This window comes from Amphiura filiformis, chromosome 1 (assembly GCF_039555335.1).
Source record: "Amphiura filiformis chromosome 1, Afil_fr2py, whole genome shotgun sequence".
NCBI classification, from domain to species: Eukaryota; Metazoa; Echinodermata; class Ophiuroidea; order Amphilepidida; family Amphiuridae; genus Amphiura; species Amphiura filiformis.
In genome coordinates this window covers 20,419,345-20,446,658 of record NC_092628.1, presented here as the reverse complement: position 1 = coordinate 20,446,658, position 27,314 = coordinate 20,419,345, and the positions used below count along the sequence as shown (strand labels likewise).

The window sequence follows — 27,314 nt, the reverse complement described above, 5'->3', positions numbered from 1 at the left end:
GTTAAAGGGGTACTACACCCCTGGCCACTTTTGTGCCTATTTTTGCATTTTTCTCAAAAAGTAAGATATGTATATTATAGGGGCAAGGACTACAACTACTGCACTGAAAATTCAGCAACTCACGGTAAGTAGTTATTGATTTATTGATCAAATATCAATTGGTTTTCCCACATTTTTGACTGTAACTCCACAACTGTTGTCTGTGTTGAAATAAAATCTCCAGTGCAGTAGTTATAGTCCTTGCCCCTATAATATGCATATCTTACTTTTCACCAATGCGCTATAATTTTTGAGAAAAATACAAAAATAGGCACAAAAGTGGCCAGGGGTGTAGTACCCCCTTAAGAACTCAGCTGCAAACATTCATATTCAAAGGCTGCATTGTGCAGTTTTGTGTTAATATTGTTATTTTTTGCAATGATATACTTTATGATTGCCAATCCCAGCCTTTTTATTTCCCCCTAGATGCTTTTTAGAGAGACACCCTTTTTATCAGAAATTGAACCCCCACCCTTTTGTGACCAAAGCTTTTTTGGTATCTAATTCGGAAGACGGAATATCGCTAATTTCATTGTCATTTCCGGATTCATTTATCACTCTCTGCACCATCATTGTCCATTTCAGAGTCCGAATTAATGCAGCATTTATCCTCATCTAACAAATACTCTTTTCTTCTTCATCTGAATCATTTGCGACATTATTGGCACAATTCTCCCCATGCTACCTGAGTGAAGTAAACAAAATCATGTGCTATCTACAGTAGATAGCAGCTGGCAACAATGGTGAAAGATTCTCTATCACATGCTACCTGAGTGAAGTAAACAATATCATGTGCTATCTACAGTAGATAGCAGCTGGCAACAATGGTGAAAGATTCCCTATCACATGCTACCTGAGTGAAGTAAACAAAATCATGTGCTATCTACAGTAGATAGCAGCTGGCAATAATAGTGAAAGATTCCCTATCACATGCTACCTGAGTGAAGTAAACAAAAATATGTGATATCTACAGTAGATAGCAGCTGGCAACAATGGTGAAAGATTCTCTATCACATGCTACCTGAGTGAAGTAAACAATATCATGTGCTATCTACAGTAGATAGCAGCTGGCAACAATGGTGAAAGATTCCCTATCACATGCTACCTGAGTGAAGTAAACAAAATCATGTGCTATCTACAGTAGATAGCAGCTGGCAACAATAGTGAAAGATATCCTATCACATGCTACCTGAGTGAAGTAGACAAAAGCATGTATTTAGCTACATATACAGTAGATAGCAGTAGATAGCAGCTAGCAAGTATGTTTAAACTATATCGTATCCCATGCTGTCATGGTTTAGTTCCATTTGATCGCGATGTTCCGCTTATGAGCATAGATCACTAGCGCCACGAAGCAGCAGCACTTCACAGCATGCATGTGTGGAGCTGGAGTGGAGACATGGTATCAGACTGAGCATCGGGCTAGTGCTAAAAAAAAATCATTTACAGCTACCATATTTATTCCAATAAGCACCCAGGGTGCTTAACAAAGTCATTATGGATGGGTGCTTATTTTTTACATGGTTTACCTAATTTTTTTCCTAACAGGCATTTATTAGAGACAAATTTATGTACGCTATAAAAGGGTCGTGAGACGTTATGGGTGCACACCAGTAAATAGCTCCCATTGACTTTCTGTACAAACAGGGGCCAGGAAAAGCGTCATTTTCTTGACTCCAGAGCGACTCAGTTCTTCAAAACTTACCCTTTCTGCAAGTCAAAGGTCAGATGAAGTCATCTATTGTAGAAATTATATACAGAGACCAGCATTTTTTTCCAGAAAAATGCCGACTAGATCACCCTATAGCCCATACAGCGACGCCACCTTACAAATAGCTTGGTGTTTCTGAAATGTAACACATTTTGAAAGTTTAGCCAAATTGTAATAAAAAGTCAGATCCTGCTCATTTTTCACAGACAATCTATTTCCCAGGCCTAAATGAGGATTAAATATGAATCAGGGCCTAATAGTTGGGTTTTAAGCCTTTTCTAATGGATTTAATTCAGTCGTATTGCACGTTTCCTCGTTTGAAACACTGATTTTTTTCTCCCAGGGTGTAGGAGACTTGTATTTACTGGTGTGCACTCTTATAGTAGCTTTTCTGATGCAGAAAATATATCGCATGTTTACACAGGACTTCTAATCCCCCAGCTATTTCCCTTAAGCAAATTGAAAATACCCTGGGTGGGCGCTTATTGGTGCATGGGCGCTTATTGGAACGAATATGGTACCTATACAGTAGATTAGTAGCTAGAAACAATGATAAAAAACTTATAAAAGTTTATAATCATTATTGTATAAACGAAGGACTGATATGATCATTTATAGTTAAAGTGTCCGAAGTTTTCCCACGATTAGGCAAAGTAAAATAAAAAATATGTTTCACGTCCAGGTTTTTGAAAAAAAAGGAGGATGAGGGGGCTTTTTATTTTTTTATTACAAAATCGGTGTAAAAACTGTTTTAGCGTACATTCAATAATGCCTGGAAAAAGGAGGAGGCCTTTTTCATTTTGTTGTTCTGAAAATCCCAAAACTTTCCAAAAGTGTTTCTTGTATATCAGGCTATAGAAAGCATCTCAACTTACTAGACATTTTTTGAGAAGTTGTACAATGTAACTGAATTTCAAACTAGAGCGGTTACCGCACCATAGCTGAACCATGGGCTTTGGCAGTATATTGTGGTACATGTATCACCCCTTAATGACCTTTAATGAATTATTTTAAACATGTTTAGAATGTCATAAGGATCATTGCTTTTAAATATCAGCTCAATTGGAGCATTTTTGGAAACTTGACCTTTGACCCCTTAATGACCTTAAATGAATATTAAATTATTTTAAACATGTTTAGAATGTCGTAAGGATCTTTGCATTTAAATTTCAGCTCAATTGGAGCATTTTGAAAACTTGACCTTTGACCCCTTTATGACCCCTGAATGACCTTAAATGAATTTTATAATATCGTAAACATGTTTAGAATGGCATAAGGATCATTGCATTTAAATTTCAGCTTAATTGGACCATTTTGAAAACTTGACCTTTGACCCCTTTATTGACCCCTTAATGACCTTAACTGAATTTTAAAATATTTTAAACATGTTTAGAATGTCATAAGGATCATTGCATATAAATTTCAGCTCAATTGGAGCATTTCGGTTAAAATGACCTTTTTTGACCCCTGTGACCCCTTGGATGACCTCTGACGTTAGGAAATATTTTTATTATATTCTTTACTCCTTCCTCTTTCATTTGACACCACTTGGGGTTCATACCTTCGTGGCATTTAAAGATATGTCCATTTCAGACCAAATGGTTGGTAAGTAAGTAAGTAAGTAAGTAAGTAAGTAAGTAAGTAAGTAAGTATAAAAAGTAAGCAAGCAAGTAAGTAACATACACTAATATAGGCTGATACCATTTCATGGTTCAGCAAAAATAAAAATATAATGGAAGGAACCTCAAAAAAGCAAGCGGGAGGGGATGTGAAACATGTTTGTGTTATTATTTGGCCTTACAAATGAGATTAAACTCAAGGAAATTCCTTCTATATGCATACCAAAAACTTGTTGACCCCCCCCCTATTCATACACTTTTAAACTCCCCTATTTAATAGAACTTAAAAATTTTTATGACCCCCACCAAGGTATTTCTTAACACTCCCTATATTATTAGCAACAGAGTACAGTTTTTAAGTTATCAAAATTGTTTATAATAAATCTATTGTATTTACCTAGCTGGGGGGTTTACACCCCCCAGCTAGGTACTGTAATGCTCTCCGATTCTTCTTTCTTTCTTTCTTCTTCTTCTTCTGACAACAAATTTCAAAATGCTTCTCCTCCTACATGTTACACCCTACAATTACGTAACTTGCACATATGTATCGCCTATATCCAGTGCTCATATGGTGCAAACAGAATTGGGATCGAAGGTCATTAAAGGGGCATTTTCGGTATATAACCAAATATCTTCAAAATGCTTCTTCTGCCACATATTACATAGCACAATGACGTCACTTACACATGTGCATCGGCTTTACCCAGTGCCCATACCTTGCACACAGAATAGGGGTCAAAGGTCATTAAGGGGGTAAAATCTTACAATTGCATTATCTGGACATCTGTAAGGAGTATGGGGCTCAAACTCGATACAATAAATCTCATGACCAGGGGAACATTTTATGGGGTCAGGTCAAAGGTCATGCAGAGGTCAAATTTTAGAAACGCATTTCCTGGACATCTGTAAGGGTACGGGCTCAAACTTGGTGACAACAAACTTAATGATCAGGGGAACATGTTGGAACACTTTGCAGGGGTCAGGTCAAAGGTTATCTGGGGTCAAATCTTTATAACTTCATTTTCTGGATATCTGCAAGGGGTATGGGGCTCAAACTCAGTGACAACAAATCTCATGACCAGGGGAACATTTTGCAGGGGTCAGGTCAAAGGTCATGTAGAGGTCAAATTTTCTAAATGCATTTTCTGGCCATCTGTTAGGGGTACGGGGCTCAAACTCCACAACAACAAACTTACTGACCTGGGGAACATTTTGGAACACTGTGCAAGGGTCATGTCAAAGGTCATCTGGGGTCAAATCTTAGAATTTCATTTTCTGGATATCTGTAAGAGGTACGGGGCTCAAACATGGTGACAACAAACCTCAAGACCAGGGGATTATTATGGAACATCATGCATAGGTCAGGTCAAAGGTCATCTGGGGTCAAATCTTAGAATTGAATTTTTTGGACATCTGTTAGGAGTACGGGACTCAAATTCGGTGAAAACAAACCCCATGACCAGGGGAGCATTTTTGGAACATTTTGTAGGGGTCAGATACCTCCACAACACCAACATGCCCAAGCTAGGTTTGTGGTCTATGACCACCATTTGCCACTAGTTATTGTTTGTTTCTAGATACCCAAAATAACCTGTGTACCAACATTTGCAAAAAGTGGGTCATGAACTTGACTGTGATGATATAAGCAGCAGACATGCCAGGCACTGAAAATTTCACACAATGATTTTTTCACGCTGTCTACATACCGCCATGTTACAAGTAAGAAACGTTTAATTGCTTCAACAAAGTGAATGTTGCGTTGTAGAATAATGATGTTTAAGTAAATACCATTTGATTGATACAATAAATCACATTTTTGGTGAAGCATTGAAGTGTTGATAATTAAATGTAAGCAAAAATTTCAAATTCATCTGTGATATAACAACATTTTGTAGGTCACAGTCCTTTCTATATTGCCAATTGAGTCATGCAATTTTCTCCCATGTTGTCATGTGACTGACTGTCTCGCATTCATTCTTCATGGTCTGTTCGTGCACATACATGTAGGTCATGGCTTGAGTTAGTTAGTTTTTAAGCCCTAAAATTTCTAATCTCTTCAGTTTCAGCACTATAGTAAACAATATTATTATTGGTGTAATAATTATGCAGGATTGTGCTTTATTTTTAGGTGCTGTACTTTGATGTGTACACATAAGTAGAAAATGGCAACACTGGGAGTGACTTTTTGTTTGTGCAGCATGCAATCAGAAGCAGCTACATATTTTGTTCCAGGGACCAGCGAGTGTGTGATTGGGTGATCAGTGATAGCATTTCAAGTGATTACCAGAAGTGAAAACAAATAAATACTAACACAACAGATTATCGGAGTTCAAAACGCTACAAGAGCCAGCAGGATAGCTACATTTCGGTACATCTGCAAGAGCCAGCAAGTTGCACATGATTACAGAGCTGAGTTTATTTGCAAACTATTGAAGCAATTTATGATAAATCTGTACACTTTAAATGCATAGTGAGAAGTATCAGCCTGATTTTAATAGGATTTGAACAAAACTTGAGTGCAATAATTGTGAAAGACAGACTTTACTAGATATATTTATTATACAATTCAAACTTCTTTTCTATTTTTTGGATAAAGCTTCCAAATTTTTGATATAAACATTATAGACAATTAATTAATACGATGGGGACCAAAGCAGACATACCGGAAGTTGACTATGAGAAGAAATCGAGTCGTTGTTGCACAAGCACAAGAAGTTGCATCTTGTTGGTAATTTTCGGCACCGTGGGCATCATCAGCGGAGCTGTAGTGATGGACATCGTTTACGATAAAATACTGGAGGTGATTGTATATGATGTGAGTATTGTTTTGTTTATTCTGTACATTATAAAATTGTGGATGTTGTGTGTACCTCTAATGATGGAGGGGGAGGGGGAGGGGGTGTCCTATGCTGTCATTGACCAGTGGCTGTCATCCGCGAACAAAGTTTCACGTAAAAAGGGTCATGTTCAAACAAGGGCGTAGCAAGGTTGAAAAATGTGGGGCGGCCATCACAAATGTGGGGCGGCCAAAATACAAATATATGCCCATATTAAAATAAAGATATAAAGAAAAACATAACAAATTTCTCAAAACGTGGGGCGGCCATGGCATCCCCGGCCGCCCCGCTTGCTACGGCCCTGTGTTCAAAGCACGTACAGAGTTATAGCCAGCACAATTTTAGTGTTGGCTATAATTAGTAGCTAAGTGTTTGTAAGAAGGGAGATTAAGAGATGAATTCGTCCATGGTGTAGTTGTTCTCCCTCCTTTATACACACAAATTCATCTCTTTCTGTTCTCACAGGTAAAAAAAACCACAACATCTTTCTTGTAATTTGTGAATTTTCTGTGATTTCATTTTTTTGTGCCGGTCAGTGACCAATGTATTTTAAGCTTAGTGCCAGTCGGGAAGACTCTGTGGTGGATACACAGCATCTTTGTTGTAATTTGTGCATTTTCTGTGATTTCATTTTTTTGTGCCGGTCGGTGACCAATGTATTTAAGGTTAGTGCCAGTCGGGAAGACTCTGTGTCTGATATCCCCGACTGGCGTGGCTATAACAGAGCATGTACGTACGTATAATGTGAATTGGGTATCTAAAACAAGACAGTGGTATTCTTGCTCAATCAGTCAATCAATCATATTTATTTATTTTTTATCAAAAATGAACAATTCTTGCTCAATCAGTCAATCAATCATATTTATTTATTTTTTATCAAAATGAACAACAAAATACAATGAATATTATAAAAAAAAAAACCAACACGATGGAAGAGGCACAACGATAAGTACAGTCTCTAAATAATGCACCCCCTGTAATGAATCATTCAATTTAAGATGAAATTGTACTATAAGGCCAAGTAAAAATAAAAATATGTTTCTCGTCCAGGTTTTTAAAAAATAGGAGGATGAAGGGCTTTTTATTTTCTATTTTTAATGGAAAACAACACTAAATATGTGTATTTGGCACCATATTTTAGGTATTTCGACATACAGATTGATATGTGAGAAAAAGGAGGAGGCCCTTTTTATTTTATTGTTTTGAGAGGTAGGCCCCTCTAGTGATCACAAAACTCTTCTTAAATGATGTATAAATGCATTACAAAGCCGTAAAATAAGTTTCAACTTCTGAAACATCTTTTTCATCTTATGACTGAAAGTTTACAAAATAAAAACAAATTTGAAAAATCTTCAAAAAAGGAGGAGGGCGCGGACGAGAAACATGTATTTTTTTTACTCTGCCTAATCATGAGTATTAGTTAACATAACGTACCATAAAGCAATTTGCAATTACTGATAAAAGCATAAGAGCAATGATTTAACAGTATATAATAATGATGCACAACAGGTTCAGATCGACATGCCATTCTAAAAGGCATGTTTCTCAAAACGATGGTAGTCTGTCTAAATCTAATAAGGTATTTGATTCCAAATTTTTGAACCATTGGAGATAACAGAATTTGGAGATAACAGAACTCACTAAAGCATACCATATATTAAGGTTCCTATGAGGAAAATATTATGAAATTATGGCAACTTGATGTTCTTTTTTGAGGTTTATATGTTTCCCAGTATCTCAAATAACTGGTTTGGAGTCCAGAAAATTGATACTAAAACTTGTTTAGGGAATAATCGTTGTTTGGCAGGAAAAACCTTATATGTAGGGGTATTTTTTAAACAAAAAGGGGATATTTCCTTTCCATGAGTATACCGGTATTTGAGTTTCTATAACATGTGCTTGGATAAAACAGCTTTAAATTTTTGGGTTTGAATTTCCAAGTTACAAAATGAGTTATCGACGAGCACTCCCTTTTAAGGGAATTTTTATTGTACTTTATATAACATCAGTCTCTAGGGAAAAACACAGACACGGCTTAATGCACTGTTGCTCAACACCTCCCATGGCTGGCATTTCTACATAAAATCTAATGGAAATGCCCTTGAACTTGAGCCCAGGAAATGAGAATTGCCTGGGGAGCATTGTCATAGCGTTCATTGAACCTAGTGCAGTTCATTGTACTTGTTGTGAATAACACTAGAATTAAGTTTAAAAATGGAAATGCCTACAATACATGTAGCAAACCCAGATTGTTATCAGGCATGAGAATTTTCCGCGGGGGGGGGGGGCACTTCAATATGAAATGGATAGGTGTACGTGTAGGGCTGGCACTTTTGCAGTAAAGGGAATTCGGTGAGAGCAAAATGTAAAAAATATGGGGTCGATGGGTGAGAACATGTCCTTTTTTTGCAAATGGAACCTTCAGTCGAAACAGCACCACAGAAACCTCGAACATTGAATCTCTTTCTAAATGGATTCAGATTTCTTTGTTTTTTCAAAATAAGTAACAAAATCAGTGATAAATGAAATTTGCTGTACAAATTGAGAAATAAGGGTCTTTGGGTGACAGATCAAATGGAAAATTAAGGGGTCTATGGGTGACAGAGCATGTTTTGTTAGTAAAAAAATATGGGGTCTTTGGGTGACAGCAATGCTGAAAAGGGGGGTCTTAATAGCCCTACATACGCGTCACCTCCAAAGTGGGAGTAACCCCCCACCCCTCCCCCACCCCCCAAAATTTTCAGTTTTAAGTCAAAATTTCTGCACTTAAAAAAAAATATTTTAGTATGTTTTTGGTACTTATTGCCCAATTTCACATGCATTTTCAGCAATGTTCATGGTGCATCTTGATCTGATCAAGAAGTAAATTGGGCCTCGGGAAAATATTATGTGATAGTCCTTGTCCTGTTTTTAAACAGACCATGCTACATGTATACTGCCCCCTCGATCCATGCCTATGTCTGAGGGGGGTATGTGCCCCCCTCAAAGCTGAAGAAAATTGCACTTAATTGAACTTAATTTGCGCAATTTGGTGCACACTTTTTGATGAAAAATTGTGTCTTTTGTTTTCTCTTGATCTATCTATCTTTCCTTTTCTTTCTTTCTTTCTTTCTTTCTTTCTTTCTTTCTTTCTTTCTTTCTTTCTTTCTTTCTTTCTTTCTTTCTTTCTTTCTTTCTTTCTTTCTTGCTTGCTTGCTTGCTTGCTTGCTTGCTTGCTTGCTTGCTTGCTTGCATGAAGCAGACTTGTGTGTGTAAGTCTTGTCTGTACGAGTGAGGACCTTTAAAACTGACAAAAAAGGTCCAAAGACCTGTGGTGAAGAAAGGTCTGTAGATTTTAGTGATGGGTGTCAGCAGGGGTGGTACATTGACATGATCCTGGGACATGATAATATGTTCATTAAATAAAAGTGATAACCTCAGCTTATCAAAATTGATATAAACCTCAGCTTATCAAAATTTATAATAAAATGTAATCTGATAAAACATTGGACTATTAGGCCAAATAAAAAATAAAACATGTTTCACGTCCCCTCCCGCTTCCTTTTTTGAGGTTTCTTTTTTTTCTTTTTTGAAATTCATTTATAACTTAAAAAATATGTCTAGGAAGTAGAGATGCTTTCTATAGCCTTGCTAATATACAAGAAACACTTTTGTAAGGTTTTGTGATAGTTACAGGGGGCCTATCTCTCAAAACAACAAATAAAAAGAGGCCTCCTCCTTTTTCCAGGCATTATTGTATACGCTAAAACAGCTCTAATTATGGGAATTTACACCGAGTTTTCATGCGATAAAAAATAGAAAATAAAAAGCCCCCTCTTCCTCCTTTTTTTCAAAAACCCGGACGTGAAACATGTTTTTTATTTTACTTGGCCTTATGGAGGGTTATTAAGTGCAAGAAAAACAAGGCCTAGCTGCAATAGCTGCCCTTCACCACCCTACGCCACGTACGTAACAGTGGCGTACCATGGCCGCTCCTATCCAGGGGGCTGCAGAAAAGGTCAATTTTTTTGTGGTCCGAAAAGGTCCCCCCGAAAGTTTTTTTTGTGGTTTGAAAGCGTGAAGAGCGAAAAAAAGGATTATAGGCGTTAGCGATCTAAAAGCTACAAATTTTATGTATAGTTCCAATTTTTGTAACCTTTTTCATAATTTTACGCCCTTTTTTCTTTAAAATTCTTTTTGCTGCCCCTTCTACTTCCGTCGCCCCTTCTTTTTTGCTGCCCCTGATTTTACCCCCGGGGCTCATGCCCCAAAGCCCCCCAGAATACGCGCTAAATTTGCCTAGTCCGCCGGGCTAGTCCCATTTCCCTATTAAACATGACATTTTCAAAGAAGAAATCTAGTTGGGCAGAGAAGGGCCTCAAATCTATGCGGCACACCTTGCCGTTATTATGGCTATCAAACTAATGTGCTACACCAGTCGGCCACAGATTCATAAGTAGCCATTTTGAAATTTCAAGCTATATACATTTCCAACATTGCAGGTATATAATTAACAATTATTATGACAAGCAAAGACAGAAAACATCATAATTTGGGATTTTACAAAAATCATTAATGTGTTCATAGCGCTAGCCGCTAGCTATAGTGTTGATAATTGTGTGTTCCTGTATACAGAGAATACAATAGGGGCCTCTATACAGTACACAACATCTATCATTTTGACTTTGAGGTACCATTTTCTTGTGAACACACCCTGGATTTTATACTTTATACAAAAATTCCTCATAGAACCCCATAGTTAATTTCAGAAAATAAAAGATTAGATTACCATAAAAACGAAACAGAAATCTGTAGCGGGGTTGTATGTAATTTTAACATATCGTTGCTGGGTGGGAAAAACCTCTTTTGGCCCCTGAACATGTTTAAAACAAAACTACAGGTTAAATAGGAGGTTTTGCTTTAATCATGTTCAGGGGCCAATAACACATAGGAGGTTTTTCCTGCCCAACGACGATATATTTTTAACCACCTTTTCAGTCTTCATTTCCACAAAATTAAAAACAATTGGCTAAACAGGATAAATTGTGCCGCAATTGGGTATCATAATTCACAAATCGTATAAATGATGTTGTATGGGATGCTTCAGTTTTAATACCAAAAATATTTCATTGAAAACCCTCCCATTCAGCTATTTCTTAAAGGTTTAAAATCAGGTTTCCTTAACTTAACTTTCCTTAAAAGGGCATTTCGTGATCCACAGCCTCATCCTCCCACTTTTCTCAAAAACAGTTGAGATTTTTATACAACTGGAATAATCTGGCTACATAATGTTTATGTACCAAAAATTTCTTCAGATTAATTCGTTTAGCAAAAATATCGTCAAATTTGAATTTCGTTCTGGTGCACCAGAGCGAAATTACAACAGTGGCCTATGGAGCAGTGTAATACACATAATCATGCATAACTCATAAACACAAAATCGGAATCAACTGAAATTTTGGGACTAAGCTTTTTTCGTGGATACTACTGACAAATGTCATAAAAAGAAGATGCAAGATCACAAAATCCTCCTTTAAATTAGCATTTAATAAATGAATTTTGTTCTAAAAACACTTCCAAAACAATTTTATTTTGCCATATACTGCTGCGAGCAGCTATATTGCAGCTCCTTTCTTGGACTACACTGGCCCGTATATATGTGTAGATGTTCTTTGGATATATGTTGCTGGTGTAAATAAATATCATTTGGTTATCTGATAAAACATTGGACTTTATGTAATTGTACCTTTTTGAACTTATTAGGCTGTAACATCTAGTGATTATTAAAGGGAAACAATACTGTCCTTGTAGGGACTGCGGTAAAATAATATTTTGTTATTTAGCAGTACATAATGTGAATGCGACATTAGTACCAAGCATTGCTAGGCTCCTAGCTTTTTGTTTCATTGTTCAAGTTACACAAGAAGATTAATTTGCTTCCTGGAAGTGGTTCGATATAATATGTTATTAAATTTTAATAAATGAGGCAATAAAAGGATTTTCAGCTCAATAATGTGTATTGAATTGTTTCTTTCGCAGATGATGCATCTGACACCATCATCAATGATATACCCAGAATGGGCTGAACCAAGCATTCCTCTTACCTCAAAATTCTACTTTTGGGAAGTGACCAACCCAGATGAAGTATTCAATGGGGGAAAACCAGCTTTAATTGAGAAGGGTCCTTATGCCTATGAGTAAGTATAGCAGGGGAAGGGACAAAACTGGCCTGCATTTAGTAACCAAACTCATTTTGCATATTTATGAATATTAATGAGCTCATTTGCATATTTTGCCGTCTATCCACTCTGCAACTCAAACGCAATCACAGATCAACTTCATTATTATGTTTTCAGGGTTATTAGAAGTTAGAAGTTAAGAAAACCTAATAATGATAATATTGGATGGCTTATTTCGCATGATACCATAACATATTGGATTTGTCATACAAATATCGAACTCGCCGTTGGCTCGTCCGATATTTTTATGACTCATCCGATATGTTATGGTATCATGCTCAGCCATCCAGTATTATATCAAACTTGGTACGGTCTTAGTATCTGGTAGCCTCAAGTGCTGAATAGTTTCGTGTGATTTTATTTGCATATTTATGATGAATATTAATGAGCTCATTTGCATTCCATTATTCCATTAATCCACTCTCTAGCTTAAACGCAATCACCGATCAACTTCATTATTATGTTTTCAGGGTTATTAGGAGTTAAGAAAACCTAATAATGATAATATTGATAAGCTTATTTAGCATGATACCATAACATCGATTCCTCATACAAATATCGAACTCGCCGTTGGCTCGTCCGATATTTTTATGACTCATCCAATATGTTATGGTATCATGCTCAGCCATCCAATATTATATCAAACTTGGTCTTGTGATAGTATTCTTTATATTTACCATCCTTTGTTGTGGGGACCACCTTAATTATGAACCGTGTAATTCTAGTTTCTCTTACGCATGGCTGTGAAGCGGCCTGTCACTAGGAGGTCATCAAGCACGGCGACCGGCGAGTGACCACTGGGAGAAATTTGTATTGCCAGAGAGAGCTTGTCACCTCATCACTGAACCAGTGCTAACAGTCATTGGGTTACCCCAGTTGAAATCCATACACCCACATGTTGACATGACCTTAATGGGTGACTCCGCCATTTGTGCTATGGTTCTCAGAGTGTTTATTTGCGACATATTTTTGACATTTTTTTATGCTTGAAACACATGTAGGTTAATTTCCATTTTTTAACCGAAAACTGCTGCGTCCAGGCGAACGCAATAATATTACATGTTGTTAATTTACAGCGTCCCAGTCAACAAAATTACGCCTATGACGCAGAGACACACTTAAGCTTGAACCCTGGTCTATACATGTATATGCTGTGTTTTTCAGCAAAATATTTCATGCAGTGTATATAACAATGTATATTATGTTGATCATGTTCAGGTTTCTAGCAGGAATTCATAACCTCATTATATACGCGAAGCCTGTAATCCAATCAAAAGAAATTGATTGCCTGACCGCGCACTAATTGCGAGGTCATTAATAACTCACAATGACTCGGACGGCGCAACAATGACTTCTGCGCGCACGCTGGCATGTATAAGCTACGTGTTATGGCAACGACACGCCTCTGCTGATGCCGTCGGCGCTTCTGTGATTGGTAGCTCTTGTTGTCGGCGCGAATGTTATATTCGCCTGGTTGATTTATTTGTAGGGTAGGTTACAACAATGATTAAAACTGGTTATATTGAACAGCGTTTTATGGCATAAAATAACATAAAATGCTATTTTGATTTGTTCAAAATATTAGATACGACGGTAATGAATGACAATAATAACTTTGCACCATCTATTTTGTCGGGTTTTGTTTTGGGCCTCGGTATTTTTCCTCGTGATACCTCAGCCCAAAACAAAACCCTCCGATTTCACACAATGACCTCAAATAGATGGTGCGCAGTTATTATTGTCTAAGTGGCGATACATTCCCAAATACCACCTTGCTGCACTGTTGCAACAAATCACTTCAATTGGAGCTTAATTTTGAAAACAATTCCCTATTTCTGACGTAGTCCATCCTTACTCAGATACCCACTGATTAGATGATGATTTTTGCTTGACATAATTTTAAAATGCCAGAACTTAATTCTTATATTTTTGTTTCAAATCTCTACAGCCTTTTTTTGCGAAGAGACAACATTAGTAACAATGACAATGGCACTATATCAAGTATACCAGTCTACACATATGTCTTCAACCGTGAGAAATCTATTGGACCAGATACAGACAGGTTTCTAGGTGTCAATATGCCTATGACTGTAAGTGTAACTCTACCATTTTTCATGTGGCAATGCAGAGACGTCTAGTGTGCATTATCATTAAGTGCAGCGTCAAATTGCAAGAATTTGTTCAAATCCCTGGTGTACAGATGCACATGTTTAACCCCTGAGCACTACCTGCCGATCTAACATTGCCTCTGATTGGTCAATTACATGATATTTTCACTTTAATCACCAATCAGAATGGAGCTTTGCAAATAATTCACCCTAATTTTTTTTTGTGGTAATATTGTTCTAACAATGTTGTTGATTGGGCCAGTTGATAATGAAAATTTCTTTTTGGCCAATCGGCAAGTAGTTCTCATGGGGTTAAAGATGCTGTGTAGATACGCATGTGAAACAGCGGCCTGAATGCGTTGACCTCACTGTCTCGCCAAGATGAAAAATGGTATAGGCAACAGTTGTATTTGATCAAATAAGGTCAGTTTTAAAAACAGACCAACATCTTCAAGGGTTGGTCGGGTATTTCAGTCATAAACTGCATAAGCCTTCGTCACTGTTACAGGTCCAAACCCATATTGACACATTGGGCTATTCCATGTAAAATCCACACTAATCCTGTGGAAGATTTTGGAAATATCTCCCACAGGAGTATATGAATTTTAAATGGAATGAACACTTTAGCAGCTCCATTTTGAAACTCACCCTCCCTCAGTGGAAGATTCAGGTTGAATCTTTCTCAGAGGGTGTATGAAATTCAAATGGAGCTGCCTAAAAATCATCATTCTATTTAATAATCATACTCCCCCTGTGGGACTTATTTCCAAAATCTTCCACAGAGGTAGTGTGGATTTTAAATAGGATAGCCGGGCACCCACCAATACACACTTTTTGTCAGCAAAAATTGACTGTTGTCGTCAAAACCATGTGATTGTCGGCAAATGTAGACAGAGCTATGTGATTGTTGGCAAATTGTAAGAGTCATGTAAAAGATTACGAAATTGTGCTGTTGTGACGTAATATTGTTTATGTTATAGTAGTTTCTAATTAAAAAAAATTGCTCAAATTTTTTTTTCTGATGTATGAAAACTTGCTTCCTAATGGCGATTGTCTCCTTAATCCATCTATGACAAACTGTCAGTTTTTGAAACATCTGCATGCAAGTAATTTTAATTATAAATAATAATCCGCAAAACAATCTGCACATTACAACCATGAGGGACATGTGGATGTGTCAAAGTTTGTTATCTCTTGTTCAAACCTCTTTGATGATAACGCATTTCTTGTTATAATTTGTTTTACCTCAGAGCACCGCCTATATGATGCGAGATGCCCCTAGGTTCATCAGAGAATCCATGTCGGTTGTATTGGAAGAACTCAATGAAACAATGTTTATTGATCTGTCTGTAGCTGACCTTTTATGGGGCTATGATGAGCCGTTATTTAAAATGATTCATGATCTCTTCCCTATTGAAGGAGTTGACGAACAGTTTGGATTTCTACTTGGGGTAAGTATGATGTTTTATGTTTTGACATGTACACTGCATGCGGATAGCCACCCCCGATAGCCGCACTTTGTTGATGGTGTTGATAAATTGCTAATTGCTGGGAGACGGCTTAGAAATACTTGGATTACAGTGCTGGGGGTGTAATACTTTGATCCGAAGAGCCAGGGGGTCAATCATGTTGTCGTTTCCAGGGACCAGCTATGGTAAATCCAGCCTGTGGTAAAACAAAAAAGTTGTTTATTGCTGTCTGTGTTTTGCTGATGGTTCTGTTTGTGTGTGCATGGATGATGGGGGGGGGGGGGGTGTATGCTAAAGAGGTAAGACTCTATAACTGAGTCACAATTGGCTAAAAATGGAGCCCCGCTCCCATAGGTATGAGCTTGCTGTGGGCATTGTATGGCAGCTGACATATCATCAAGATGTAGAATAAATGTAAAGCGCTTTGGTACATATGAATGGCACTACATAAATGCCAACAGTTATTTAATTATTTAAATGGGGATAGGACGGCAACTAAAAAATGACTAAAAGATGGGACGAAAATATGAAAATCAGATGAAAATGTGGCAAATGGTAATGGAAATTTGAACAATGAGGACAAAAAATTGACAAATGGGGAAGAAAATTTAACACACACTTAAAAGGCTCTGTATACTGCTGTTTTCAGGTATGAGAATTTTTAGTCTATTTATTGTCCAAATTTACACGTTTATATTTTTTTCAGCCTGTTTTGGGCCTTTTAAGGCCGAATTCACATGCTTTATTTTCAGGCAGCTTTCTCATGCCTGTGTTTTTGGGAAAATACAAAAGAAATCTGTCCCCATATTTATATGAACAAAAGCAAACCACCTGTATGTACCCTTTGTTATTTGCAGTACAATGGCACAGACATGAATGGATTATTCACTGTCTATGATGGAAAGGATGATGTAAGCATGTTGAATAGAATAGACAATTGGAAAGGAAAAACTACAGTTGACTTCTGGTTTACAGATGAAGCTAATATGATGAATGGAACTGGTAAGACACATGAACAAGGTTGCCAAACACACGATTTGGTAGCCCAATTGGGCGACTTTTTATGATTTTCCCTGCGACTTAAGACAATTTCCTGTCCCATAGAAACCAATGGTTAAGAAGAAAATTGGGTGACTTTTCAACATTGACTCCCGCGATTTCCAATATTTCCTGCCCCATAGAAACCAATGGTAAAGAGAAAAATTGGGTGACTTTTCGATCATTTGACCCGCGATTGGGGCGATTCGAGCCCTGGTATAAACCAATGCTATGGGGTGAATTAAATGTGAGAAAGTTTTGAATCTATAAAACTCTCAAGTTTCTATCACAATTGGTTTTGTGATCATTTTTGATCGGCCAGTAGCATCCCGGTAAGTTGTATCAGTTTAAGTGGGTTTTTTTTTGCCAAATTGGGTGATTTTACGCTCTATATATTTGGGAAAAATATCTGCTATTGGATGCTTTTTTGGAGCCTTAAATATTGGGATATGTGAGAGTCATTTACCACGGTATAGTGAGCCAATGTGCCATTTTGTGGCACTGAAATGTTTTGGCAATATTGCCTGGGTTTGTTGTACTGTCTTTACATCCCTCTTCCCAGTGCCGTAGCGTCATAGGGGCACGGGGGAGGGGGGCACATGCCCACAATCGATCTCAAAATTTAGAAAATCCCATAGGAAAATTGCCAAAAAATGGCTTGTGCCCCCCAATCAGACCTGGTGCCCTCCAATCATGGTCGGTGCCCCCCAATGTGATGACCCATGCTACGACGCTGCCTCTTCCCACTGTTCCCACAAAGATACACCCGACATGAAAATCAACCAAGCATATGCAGCTAGCAGCTCTAAACATTGACAGATTTGAATTGCTAAAATGTGAACCCTCTCGGTGTACACCCAGGCAACAGTGGGTATTTCCAACACCCCATGAAGGATTTACTTTGGAATACATTGTGCTGAGTTTCCTTCTGAGGTGATATAAGTCCCGGGGGGGGGGGGTACTGAAGTTTGGTTTTGGTAGGGACGTGCCGCTGAGATTTTGGAAGTGGACCCATAAATATACCAGTTTTTCAAGAAATTTGGACCCATTGATATACCAAAAGTCAAAATTTTCGGCCGAATTTACCCAAAATTGTCTTAGTTTTTACAAATTTCCCCAAAATTTTGGAAAAAAGTTGAAAATTTTGGCTAGATTAAGGAAATATTGGGCTGTTTTCCAAAAAAATTGAGAAAATTTTGAAAAAAGGACCCATTCATATACTAAAATAGGCTTTGAAAAAGGGGTCATTGATATACCAGAATGCTGAAAATGCTACCCATGTTTGCGGCACGTCCCCGTATGGTCATTTGTACTGAGTACCCCCGGGATTAAAGTTACAGATGTCCACAGTTTGACTGTGAGTTGGTGAAGTTGATAACATCCATGCTATACTCCCCACACACATTATAATTATCATCATCTTGCATAATGCAATTGCGTTAATCTTCAACTGATTAGATAAGAGAGCTCCATTTTGTCATAAAAGTTGTTGAAGCACAAATGTCAAACATTCAAGGATTTTATTTGTTAGATAATCTGCCTTCTTTTATTGGTAAGTTCTGCGTCACGGAAGCAAGTTGATAGAAACTGATTAAATAAATAAAAGCTTTATTTTATCATCAAACTTATCAAAGAGATGTTAAACATGTGTACTGTCTTATGAAGGATAAAGTATCTGCACAGATTTAATAGCTAGATAAGGCCCCCCAAAATTGATCCAAAAATTAGTTAGATAAGCTGCCTGTAAGATCTGTATTTGCCCATCAAACATACTAAAGAGGTGTTTAACACGTTCACAAGTTCAGTGAAGGACAGAGTTTGAGGGGAGGATTAAAATTAGTTGGATAATCTGCCTGTTAGATCTGTATTTGCCTATCAAACATACTAAAGAGATGTTTAACACGTTTCACAAGCTCAGTGAAGGACAGGGCACAGTGTCAATAGCCAGTGTTATAAATATAAACTTAATACTCCGTTGGTGAGCGACGGGCGATTGGTATTTCACCGAACGCAAGAAAAGGAGGCCTACCGTATCTGATTGGCTAGAAATCGATCGCTTTGTCGCTTAGAGGTGTAGTACAAACTCAAAATGGAGACATGTATTCAATTCGATTGAAATCGATGTTCTATTATTCACGCAGGTAAAGAAAGTCGGTAATGTACATTGTATTAGATACAGCAGCTGGATTTTACTCGGGTTCCTTTGTATAATTCATTTCTCAAATAGTTAAATCACAATTTTTACTGTGGATTTCAAAATCTTTACTTATAAAATGCAGTTAAAGATATCCACAGCAAACAGCAAGGCCACGCTAATTAGTGTATTGCTTTTCGAGTTAGTGTACTGGAAACAAAACCTGCGTTTTACCTGAAAACAAATCGAATTTTCTATAATAGTAACACCATATGTGGTACAGATCATGCGCAAATCTAAGCGGCAGGCTCTATGGCAGGGCTATGTTATCTCATATCATGTAAATGGTATGATTAGCCTGAGTCGCTTGGCCTATCTCGAACAAAATCGCCATGCGTAGCTTTTGAAAAACGAGAGGATTCGCTGTACTATCACAGCAATTTTGACACGAAGATATAGGGATGATGACGCAGTGCAGGGTGTCGGGGGTGGATTTAATATCTAACTAAAAAAAATTTATTGCCTTATTCCAGCAGACTCAAAAATCCGGCAAAATAGGGTCCCCTTATTTTTCATTTCATATTTGAATTTTCATATATTTGGTATAAAATTCTCAAAATGTCTTGCCTGTTTGTTATTTGTACAACACAACTCTGATATATTAGAAAATAAGCCTGACAAACCTATAAAGCATTGTTTACCATTGTATTTTGTAGTGAACTGACAAACCAACCCTGACTTACGGCCAATACAAACCTTTTCAAGGCGTAATGCGCTACATCAGCCGTTCTCAAAAGTTGCATAAGTTGAATCCATGCAACTTATCATCATCTATTGTTCAAGATACCGTGACATTATGAATAAAAATTCCTTTAAAAAAGGAATGTGGCGCCCAATGTGAGCTGGACGGGATATGGTGAATTCCATGGTGATTAGATTTGGTATTATAATGATTTTTTAGGGAAGAGTAGAAGATGATCAAATACTGAGAGAAATGCTTCATGGAATGAAGCTTTCGTGTCAATTTGTGATTATGTGGGGTGGGAGTTCTGTTTTGGGGGCCGTTGTAGTGAGGATATTGCTTTGGATATTGAATATTGTTGAATTTCGTTATCAGGGCCTAGGGTATATGATGGATAACTAGAAGACACAAATAAGTAAGCTTCCCCTAGTCATCTATACACTCATTCTTGTCACACACTAATTTCGACAAAGTCATGTAAACGTAATTTCGTTTTTCACCCGACCTCCGTCCAGAAACAATCCTGAAATGTTGAAAACTTGGGGTCATTGCAGACTCATGCCAGTTTATAAGGTATAGGCTACTCTGTGTCTTTTGTAGCCAACCATGTGGCTAAGAGAGGCTAGGAAATACTTAAACTAATACAAAACAATCATACCCTCCTTTCATATCAAACAATACCAAGAAATTGACAGGCCTGTTAAATCAAGGGTAAGATCGATCGTTATTCTTCATGAAACGGGCACAGCCCATTTTTATGCTATTAATTCTGCTAAAAATTAATTAATAAATAACAAAATTACGTCATAATTATGACTTTAAGTCGGCCATAGAACTCTATTTTAAACAGACAAAATAGCCATTGGGGTTTCTTTCACTTTACCTTGCTAGGAACCCTTCCCAGCAGTTAGGCATATTACAATAAATATTATTTTTGCAAATAAACTTCTGACCTTCAACACAGTCATGTCTTCCAAATTTATTCCTTTCTCTGCTGACCAGGATTGATTTTCGTTAATTAATGTTTTGTTTTTATCAGAGATAGTCACCACAAAGATACTGAGCTGTATTCAAGCACATAAACCATTAGTGATTTCATGTTTGGACAGTGGATGTGTTGGTCAACTATAATTAATTGGTGTTGGTTTAAGGATTAGGTGCACTGTGTGCAATCACTATATTATCAAAAACCTCAATTAAACAATCATAGTGCAAAATTTGACCTTAATTTGCAAAGTATGAGTTTTTGTACTCACATTTTCAAAGGTCATTCAATGAATGCACAAATGTATTGGGGTTAAAGAACTGTGCCCTGATAGATGAGCATGTTGTAGATTCTTCACACTGTAAACAACTAGTTCATGTGCAAACATGTTCAAAACATAGGCCTACATAATTAGAATGGTCAAATGTCACCGTCTATCGGGTTCTAAGAGGCGGTAAACTGGTTTAAACCATACAAAGGTCACGGGTTATTTGGTGTTTTTATAAGTCCATTAATTTTGTATTTTAAACAAAGAATATACACACATCATTTTATCCCGTGCATATCAGAAAACAATAATAAAATAAAATCCTAGCATATTGTGGTTTTATTTCTGAGCTGGGCATAATTTTAGCAAAACAATTAAGGAGTAAATCTAGCAAGAGTGAAATTAGAAGCTATTCACAAAGTACATGCCTATATGTGGCCCCTCCGTAGAGGGCGCCACAAAAACAATCTCAATGTTCCTCCCTGGGAGATGGGTCATTAAGTTCAAGCAGAGATCCTGGTTCAAGTATTGTTTGATCACCTTGTCAGCACACAATTAATTCCTGCAAGGCAAGGCAAATCAAACAAAAACACAAACATAAGATAATTACATAAAGATTACTTATTGCAAGTTGCATAAGTTGAGTCAAACCTATCATCATTTATTGTTCAAGATGCCATGAGATTATGAAAATCAATCTCAATGTTCCTCCCCGGTCAATAAGTTCCAAGTATTGTTTGATCACCTTCAACTAGCTCACATTTAACTCCTGCAAGGTAAGGCAATTCAAATAAAAACACAGACATATAAACATAAGATAATTACATAAAAAATATTTATTGCACCAAGGTCTTAAAATTACATAAAGGGTATTTATTGCACAGTAGAGCAATTATTACACAGCAGCTGAAGGGAGTATCCCATCATGCATTGCAGTGTATCTGCTTGCTCCATGGCAAATGTATACAAAAATTAGTTACGACCGCTTGGATATTGAGAGCAAACAAATAGTCGCGCTTTTCACTTTTTGTTGTCTCGCACGACCCCCCTCACACATTTCTGTGGATCTGTGCTCCTCCTTCCTTTGTTTTCCGGCACGCACAAGGTCTTCACACTTGACAAAGGTCTATGACTCGAAAATTTGTGTTATATTTTTGCTATGCAAATAATAACTATTATGTGGTTTGATACCAAATATCTGTCTTGGACTTTATTATTGGATATTGAGGGCTATGGATAGTTTCACAATACTTTAGGGGTCATATTTTTCAAACAATAGTCTAAGCTCCCTGATTTAAGCAAGTAATTGAAAGTCAAAGTGACGGATTTTGTGTACATTTTCTATGACAAGTGCAGTTTTATTATGGTCCCACAAAGCATGATGGGAAACTCCTTTCAGCTGCTGTGGAGTAATTGGCTGATAGGAAAATCCATGCTCTGACTGACTGCAGTCTGGCATATACAAAAGTACACTTCTGAAAAAGTCTCAAAATATACACAGGAAAATAACTAATTCTTTCCAATTAGTGGTTAATGATTGTTCAACAAAAGCCAAGATTTTGAATGAAAATGTCATTGACCTGTTGTTTAGGGACTGAGGTTAAGACCTTTATGTGTACTATTATAGTTTTCAGCATGAGACTTCAGCAGTCTGCAAATTTGGTGCAGTTTATATGGCGACGGAAGTGGGGTTCTGATTGGCTAATTTGAATCATGTCATCATCACATCAGCACCTCATTCGCTAGTCAAATTGCATAGCCTTTACGTGATAATCAGACAGCAGACGGACACCGCTGAAGTAATTTGCCGAATAGTGTAGTCCCAGGTCAGCAGTCACATTCATAATGTTGCAACAATTATGCAACAAAAGACATAGGAAAGTACCCTAAAGTGAAATTAAAGTTTACTCAACTCTACTAGACTTGTACTTTCTAGTGACAGGATTCGTACCTAACCTTACATTACACAACCAGTTATGAGACCTGTTCTCACATAATAAGTCACATAAAGCCGTTGGTCCAGTGTACAGGAAGAGTCAAACCCTGTGCATGTTAAGTGTCAGAGCTATTCGAAAAGAGAAGGGGGACCATCCCCGGTTCTGATATCTGCAATCAATCCTAGGTTCCAGGATCGTGCATAGGTAAACGGTGCACTTTAAGCATACATGTGCGACAATACTCAAATTTGAGGGATGCAGGAAGAATAATAAGCGGAAAGTCGCCAGGGAAGAAGGGAAGATATGGTTCATTGTACTGAAAACAATAGAATGCCAGAAAACAATAGAATTCTTCATCGAAATATTGAAGACCAAGTGAGGGAGCAACCCTGACTCAAAGGCTATATCATTTTAAAGCTTATGATTCAAGAGAATATGAATCTAGATATAACTGAAAATAAAAATTTGCAACGTTCCTCTCATTTCACATCATTGACTCTCTGTATCTGGTCCGAAAGTTGGGAAAACTACAGCAAAATTGAAGGTTAGGTTGAGCTGGCCTCTATTGACGTTCTGTCAAATATTTGGGTATCTAACAAAGAAAATCTGACAGGGTCATTGTTGAACCTTCCAAAATTAACCTTGATTTGTTGTATAATTTGTTTTAAAGTGTCAACTAGAAACTGGCTTTATATACCCAGCAAACACAAAACATATTACATGTACATAAAAAGTTTTATTGTTGGGTTATATTAATCCTAACACCAGTAAATACCACAAAATACCACAATGAAAAATTCTGCGCATGCATGAATCCCAGGGTCTGTGATGCGCAATCACCCTAAGTGTGATATGCTCACGGAATTGCTGGCCGGGCAGCAATAACCCATGTAGCTACCGGTCGGTCCGCAATCGTGTGGTTGGCATGCGGGGGTCAAAGGTTCGAATCCTGGGGGTGCCAAGTCAAAAATTCTTCTTCTTCTTGACTTTTTCGGATCTTCTTTGACTTCCGATATCAAAAAGCAGAGTTCAGTGTTAGGGTTAGGTAAAGATGTATTTTTCCAGATTAGAGCCTACTCTAACCCTAACACCAGCAAATACCACAAAATACCACGATGAAAAATTCTGTGCATGCATGAATCCCAGGGTCTGCGATGACGCAATCACCTTAAGTGTGATATGCTCACGGAATTGCTGGCCGGGCAGCAATAACGGGGACATAGCTACCGGTCCGCGATCGTGTGGTTGGCATGCGGTGGGTCAAAGGTTCGAATCCCGGGGGTGCCAAGTCAAAAATTCTTCTTCTTCTTGACTTTTTCGGATCTTCTTTGACTTCCGATATCAAAAAGCAGGATTCAGTGTTAGGGTTAGGGCTATAAAATGTTGTAGTCATGTTCCAAAAACATTATGCAATACATAACATATTGTTATTTTTATAGATGACAGAAAGAGAGCTACTACATAATGTTATCAAGATAGTAGCACATGATTTATTTGAACTCTGATTTGGTAGGCAAACAAAGGGGCAATGCAAATGTCAATTTGTAACATGATATGACATTGTTTGACCCACATCTGTGAACTCCCATTTCATTTGTGTGTCAATAGCAAAGGCGGATCTAGAGCTGTCAGAGTTGGGGGGGACTGAATTTAAAAGTAATTTCACAAGCTTTTGGGCCAAGGACCCACCTTCAACAATGCCTAAAATAATCACAGGCCTTTATATAATAGGGCCTACTTGCAATCGACCCAACTGTGTTTTTATGCCTCCACCGCGAGGCATACTGTTTTTGCAATGTCCGTGCTTCCGTCCTTCCGAAGCTTCCGTAAGCTTCCGTCCGGACGCTATATCTCGGCATGCATGGGCGGATTGACTTCAGATTTTCAGGATAGGTGGGTCATGGTCAAAAACTCTGGCTACTTTTTTTTTTGGGTGAGGTTTTAAGGTCATATACTGAGGTTAAAGGTCATTTGAGGTCAGGGGGCACATTTTCCTTATTTACCTCTTTTCTCAGAGACTAGGGGTCGCACGTTCCTCAAACTTGGTGGGTGGGTGCATCTTGACCCCAGGCAGAACAAGTTTGTATTGGTTAGTGGGTCAAGGTCACCTGAGGTCACCCAGGGGTCATCTGAGGTCAAATGAGCAAAAACTGTTGTATGGCCATGATACTTGGTACATACAATCAACATTTAGAGCCAAATTTTTGGAAGGTCATTTTGGGGTCATCTGGGGTCACCCAGGGGTCATCTGAGGTCAAATTAGTAAAAACTGTCGTATGGGCATGAAACTTGGTGGGTACAGTCAACATTTAGAGCGAAATTTTTGAAGGTCATCCAGGGGTCATCTGAGGTCAAATTAGTAAAAACTAGCATATGGGCATGAAACTTGGTGGGTACAGTCAACATTTAAAGCCAAATTTTTGAGAGGTCATATTGGGGTCATCCAGGGGTCATCTGAGGTCAAATTAGTAAAAACTGTCATACGTGCATGAAACTTGGTGGGTACAGTCAACATTTAGAGCCAAATATTTGGAAGGTCATTTTGGGGTCATCCGGGGTCACCCAGAGATATCTGAGGTCAAATTGATAAAAACTGCTTTGTATCAACTTTTGAGTGCCACATCGCTCCCTTTGGTGGAGGCATCACGGCCGACGCTGTGCGTCGAAAACCGCGACATCCGAGAACCGCGGTCCATCTAGTTTTAGGCATGGGTCTACTCAATTATGTGCAATATAACTAATTTTCTCTTCTCCCTTTCTCCCTTTTCTCTTCTCTTTTCTTCTTTTCCCCCTTTTTTCTTCTCTTCTCTCCTTTCCTCTTTTTTTTTTGTGAGGGGTGGGGGGGAGGAGCCGGGAGGCACTCAATTGAAATTTTGGTAGGGGCTGTGCCAAACTTTGGGAACTAAGAACTAATTTTGAGCAAAATAGGGGCTTGATGAACTGAAATTTTAACATTTTTAATGGGTCTTGTGAACTAAAATTGGGCCAGAATAGGCTTTTGAGCTAAAAAATTCCAAATTTGTCCAAATTTCACCTAAAGAGCTACAATTGTCAGAGTTTGAGGCTCAAAGAATTGGGGCATGATCCAAATGTGGGTCTTAAGGAACTTCTGGAGAGCCTGAGAAAGGGACCTTAAACCGCCGTACACACCCATACCTCATTTGCATGTGAGTACCCCCCTCTGGGATAGAAGTGCGCCCGTTAGCCTGCCTGAATCTGATCAACAGGGTCATCTCTGTTACATAAAATGATATGTTATCTTGATAAGCTTTATAACCAGAGACATTTTAGTAAACAAATTAAATACTGATAATGTAGAAGGTCAAGCAACCCTTAGAAAGTTGCATAATTTTGACCATGGGATTAACTGTCACAATCTCTTAACATAATTTACAAAGAGACCGAAATTTGATTTTCTTTTGCTTTGTTTTCATAAAATACATTTTTGGTGCAGATCGAAGCATCATGAAATTGATACTGTTGATAGATTATAAGACATAAACTATATTCGAGGGAAATAGGTCAAACAAATAAATTGGTTTTAAAAATTGTGAAAAACAGATAAATATTGGGTATGAGGTTGTCAAATCTTGCATTTACTAGGCAAATCCAGCTATATGAATGAATTGAAATGGAAGAAAATAAAAAAGAAAAGAAAAGAAAATGAGGGCAAAGTACATGGATGGGTTACGGGTACTGGGTTATGATTTTAGGGTGCAGGATGGGATTAAGGGTTTACGAAGACGATGAAAAAATCTCTGGAACTGCAAGTCTAATTATGATGGGGTTTTCAGCAAATGGCTCATTTTTGAAATTGAAAAACTGAATTTTGATTTTAATTGACATCAGACTATTGGTTTACCATGGTCTGACTATAGTTAACTAAACAACAAACGGTCACACGGCAGTGTACTATAGTTGACATGTATGTTTAAAATTAAGCTATCGGCACTGATCACAGGCTGATGTTTCTTGATTTAAAAAGCGCTCTCTAAATCCATAGTGCACTTACGTCCACGAATTCACCGTGACCTTTCCAGCCATAAACCCGCTTATTGAAGATTAAACAGATATATGCAGTACTTACCATTATATAGTGATCTATTGTCCAATGCAAATTTATTACCACCTGATAATATTGATCCAATGAGCGACCGAATTGTCCACTACGGACGACTAATCCAATCGATAATGACTCTATTGACATGT

The 27,314-nt window shown here is 37.7% G+C and overlaps 1 protein-coding gene across 4 annotated transcripts in view; it reads left to right on the top strand.

The window, feature by feature from the left end:
* Positions 1-4,961: 4,961 nt before the first annotated feature.
* LOC140166487 (scavenger receptor class B member 1-like) overlaps positions 4,962-27,314 on the top strand; it is a 46,284-nt gene continuing 23,931 nt past the window's right edge. Inside the window, exons 1-6 of one of the 4 annotated variants that reach the window (XM_072190194.1) lie at positions 4,962-5,088; positions 5,498-6,184; positions 12,225-12,382; positions 14,373-14,514; positions 15,783-15,983; positions 16,859-17,003. In XM_072190194.1, coding sequence (XP_072046295.1) covers positions 6,011-6,184; positions 12,225-12,382; positions 14,373-14,514; positions 15,783-15,983; positions 16,859-17,003 — 820 coding nt within the window. In that variant the 5' untranslated portion in view covers positions 4,962-5,088; positions 5,498-6,010. The other 3 variants (XM_072189999.1, XM_072190134.1, XM_072190074.1) reach the window with 3 other exon arrangements.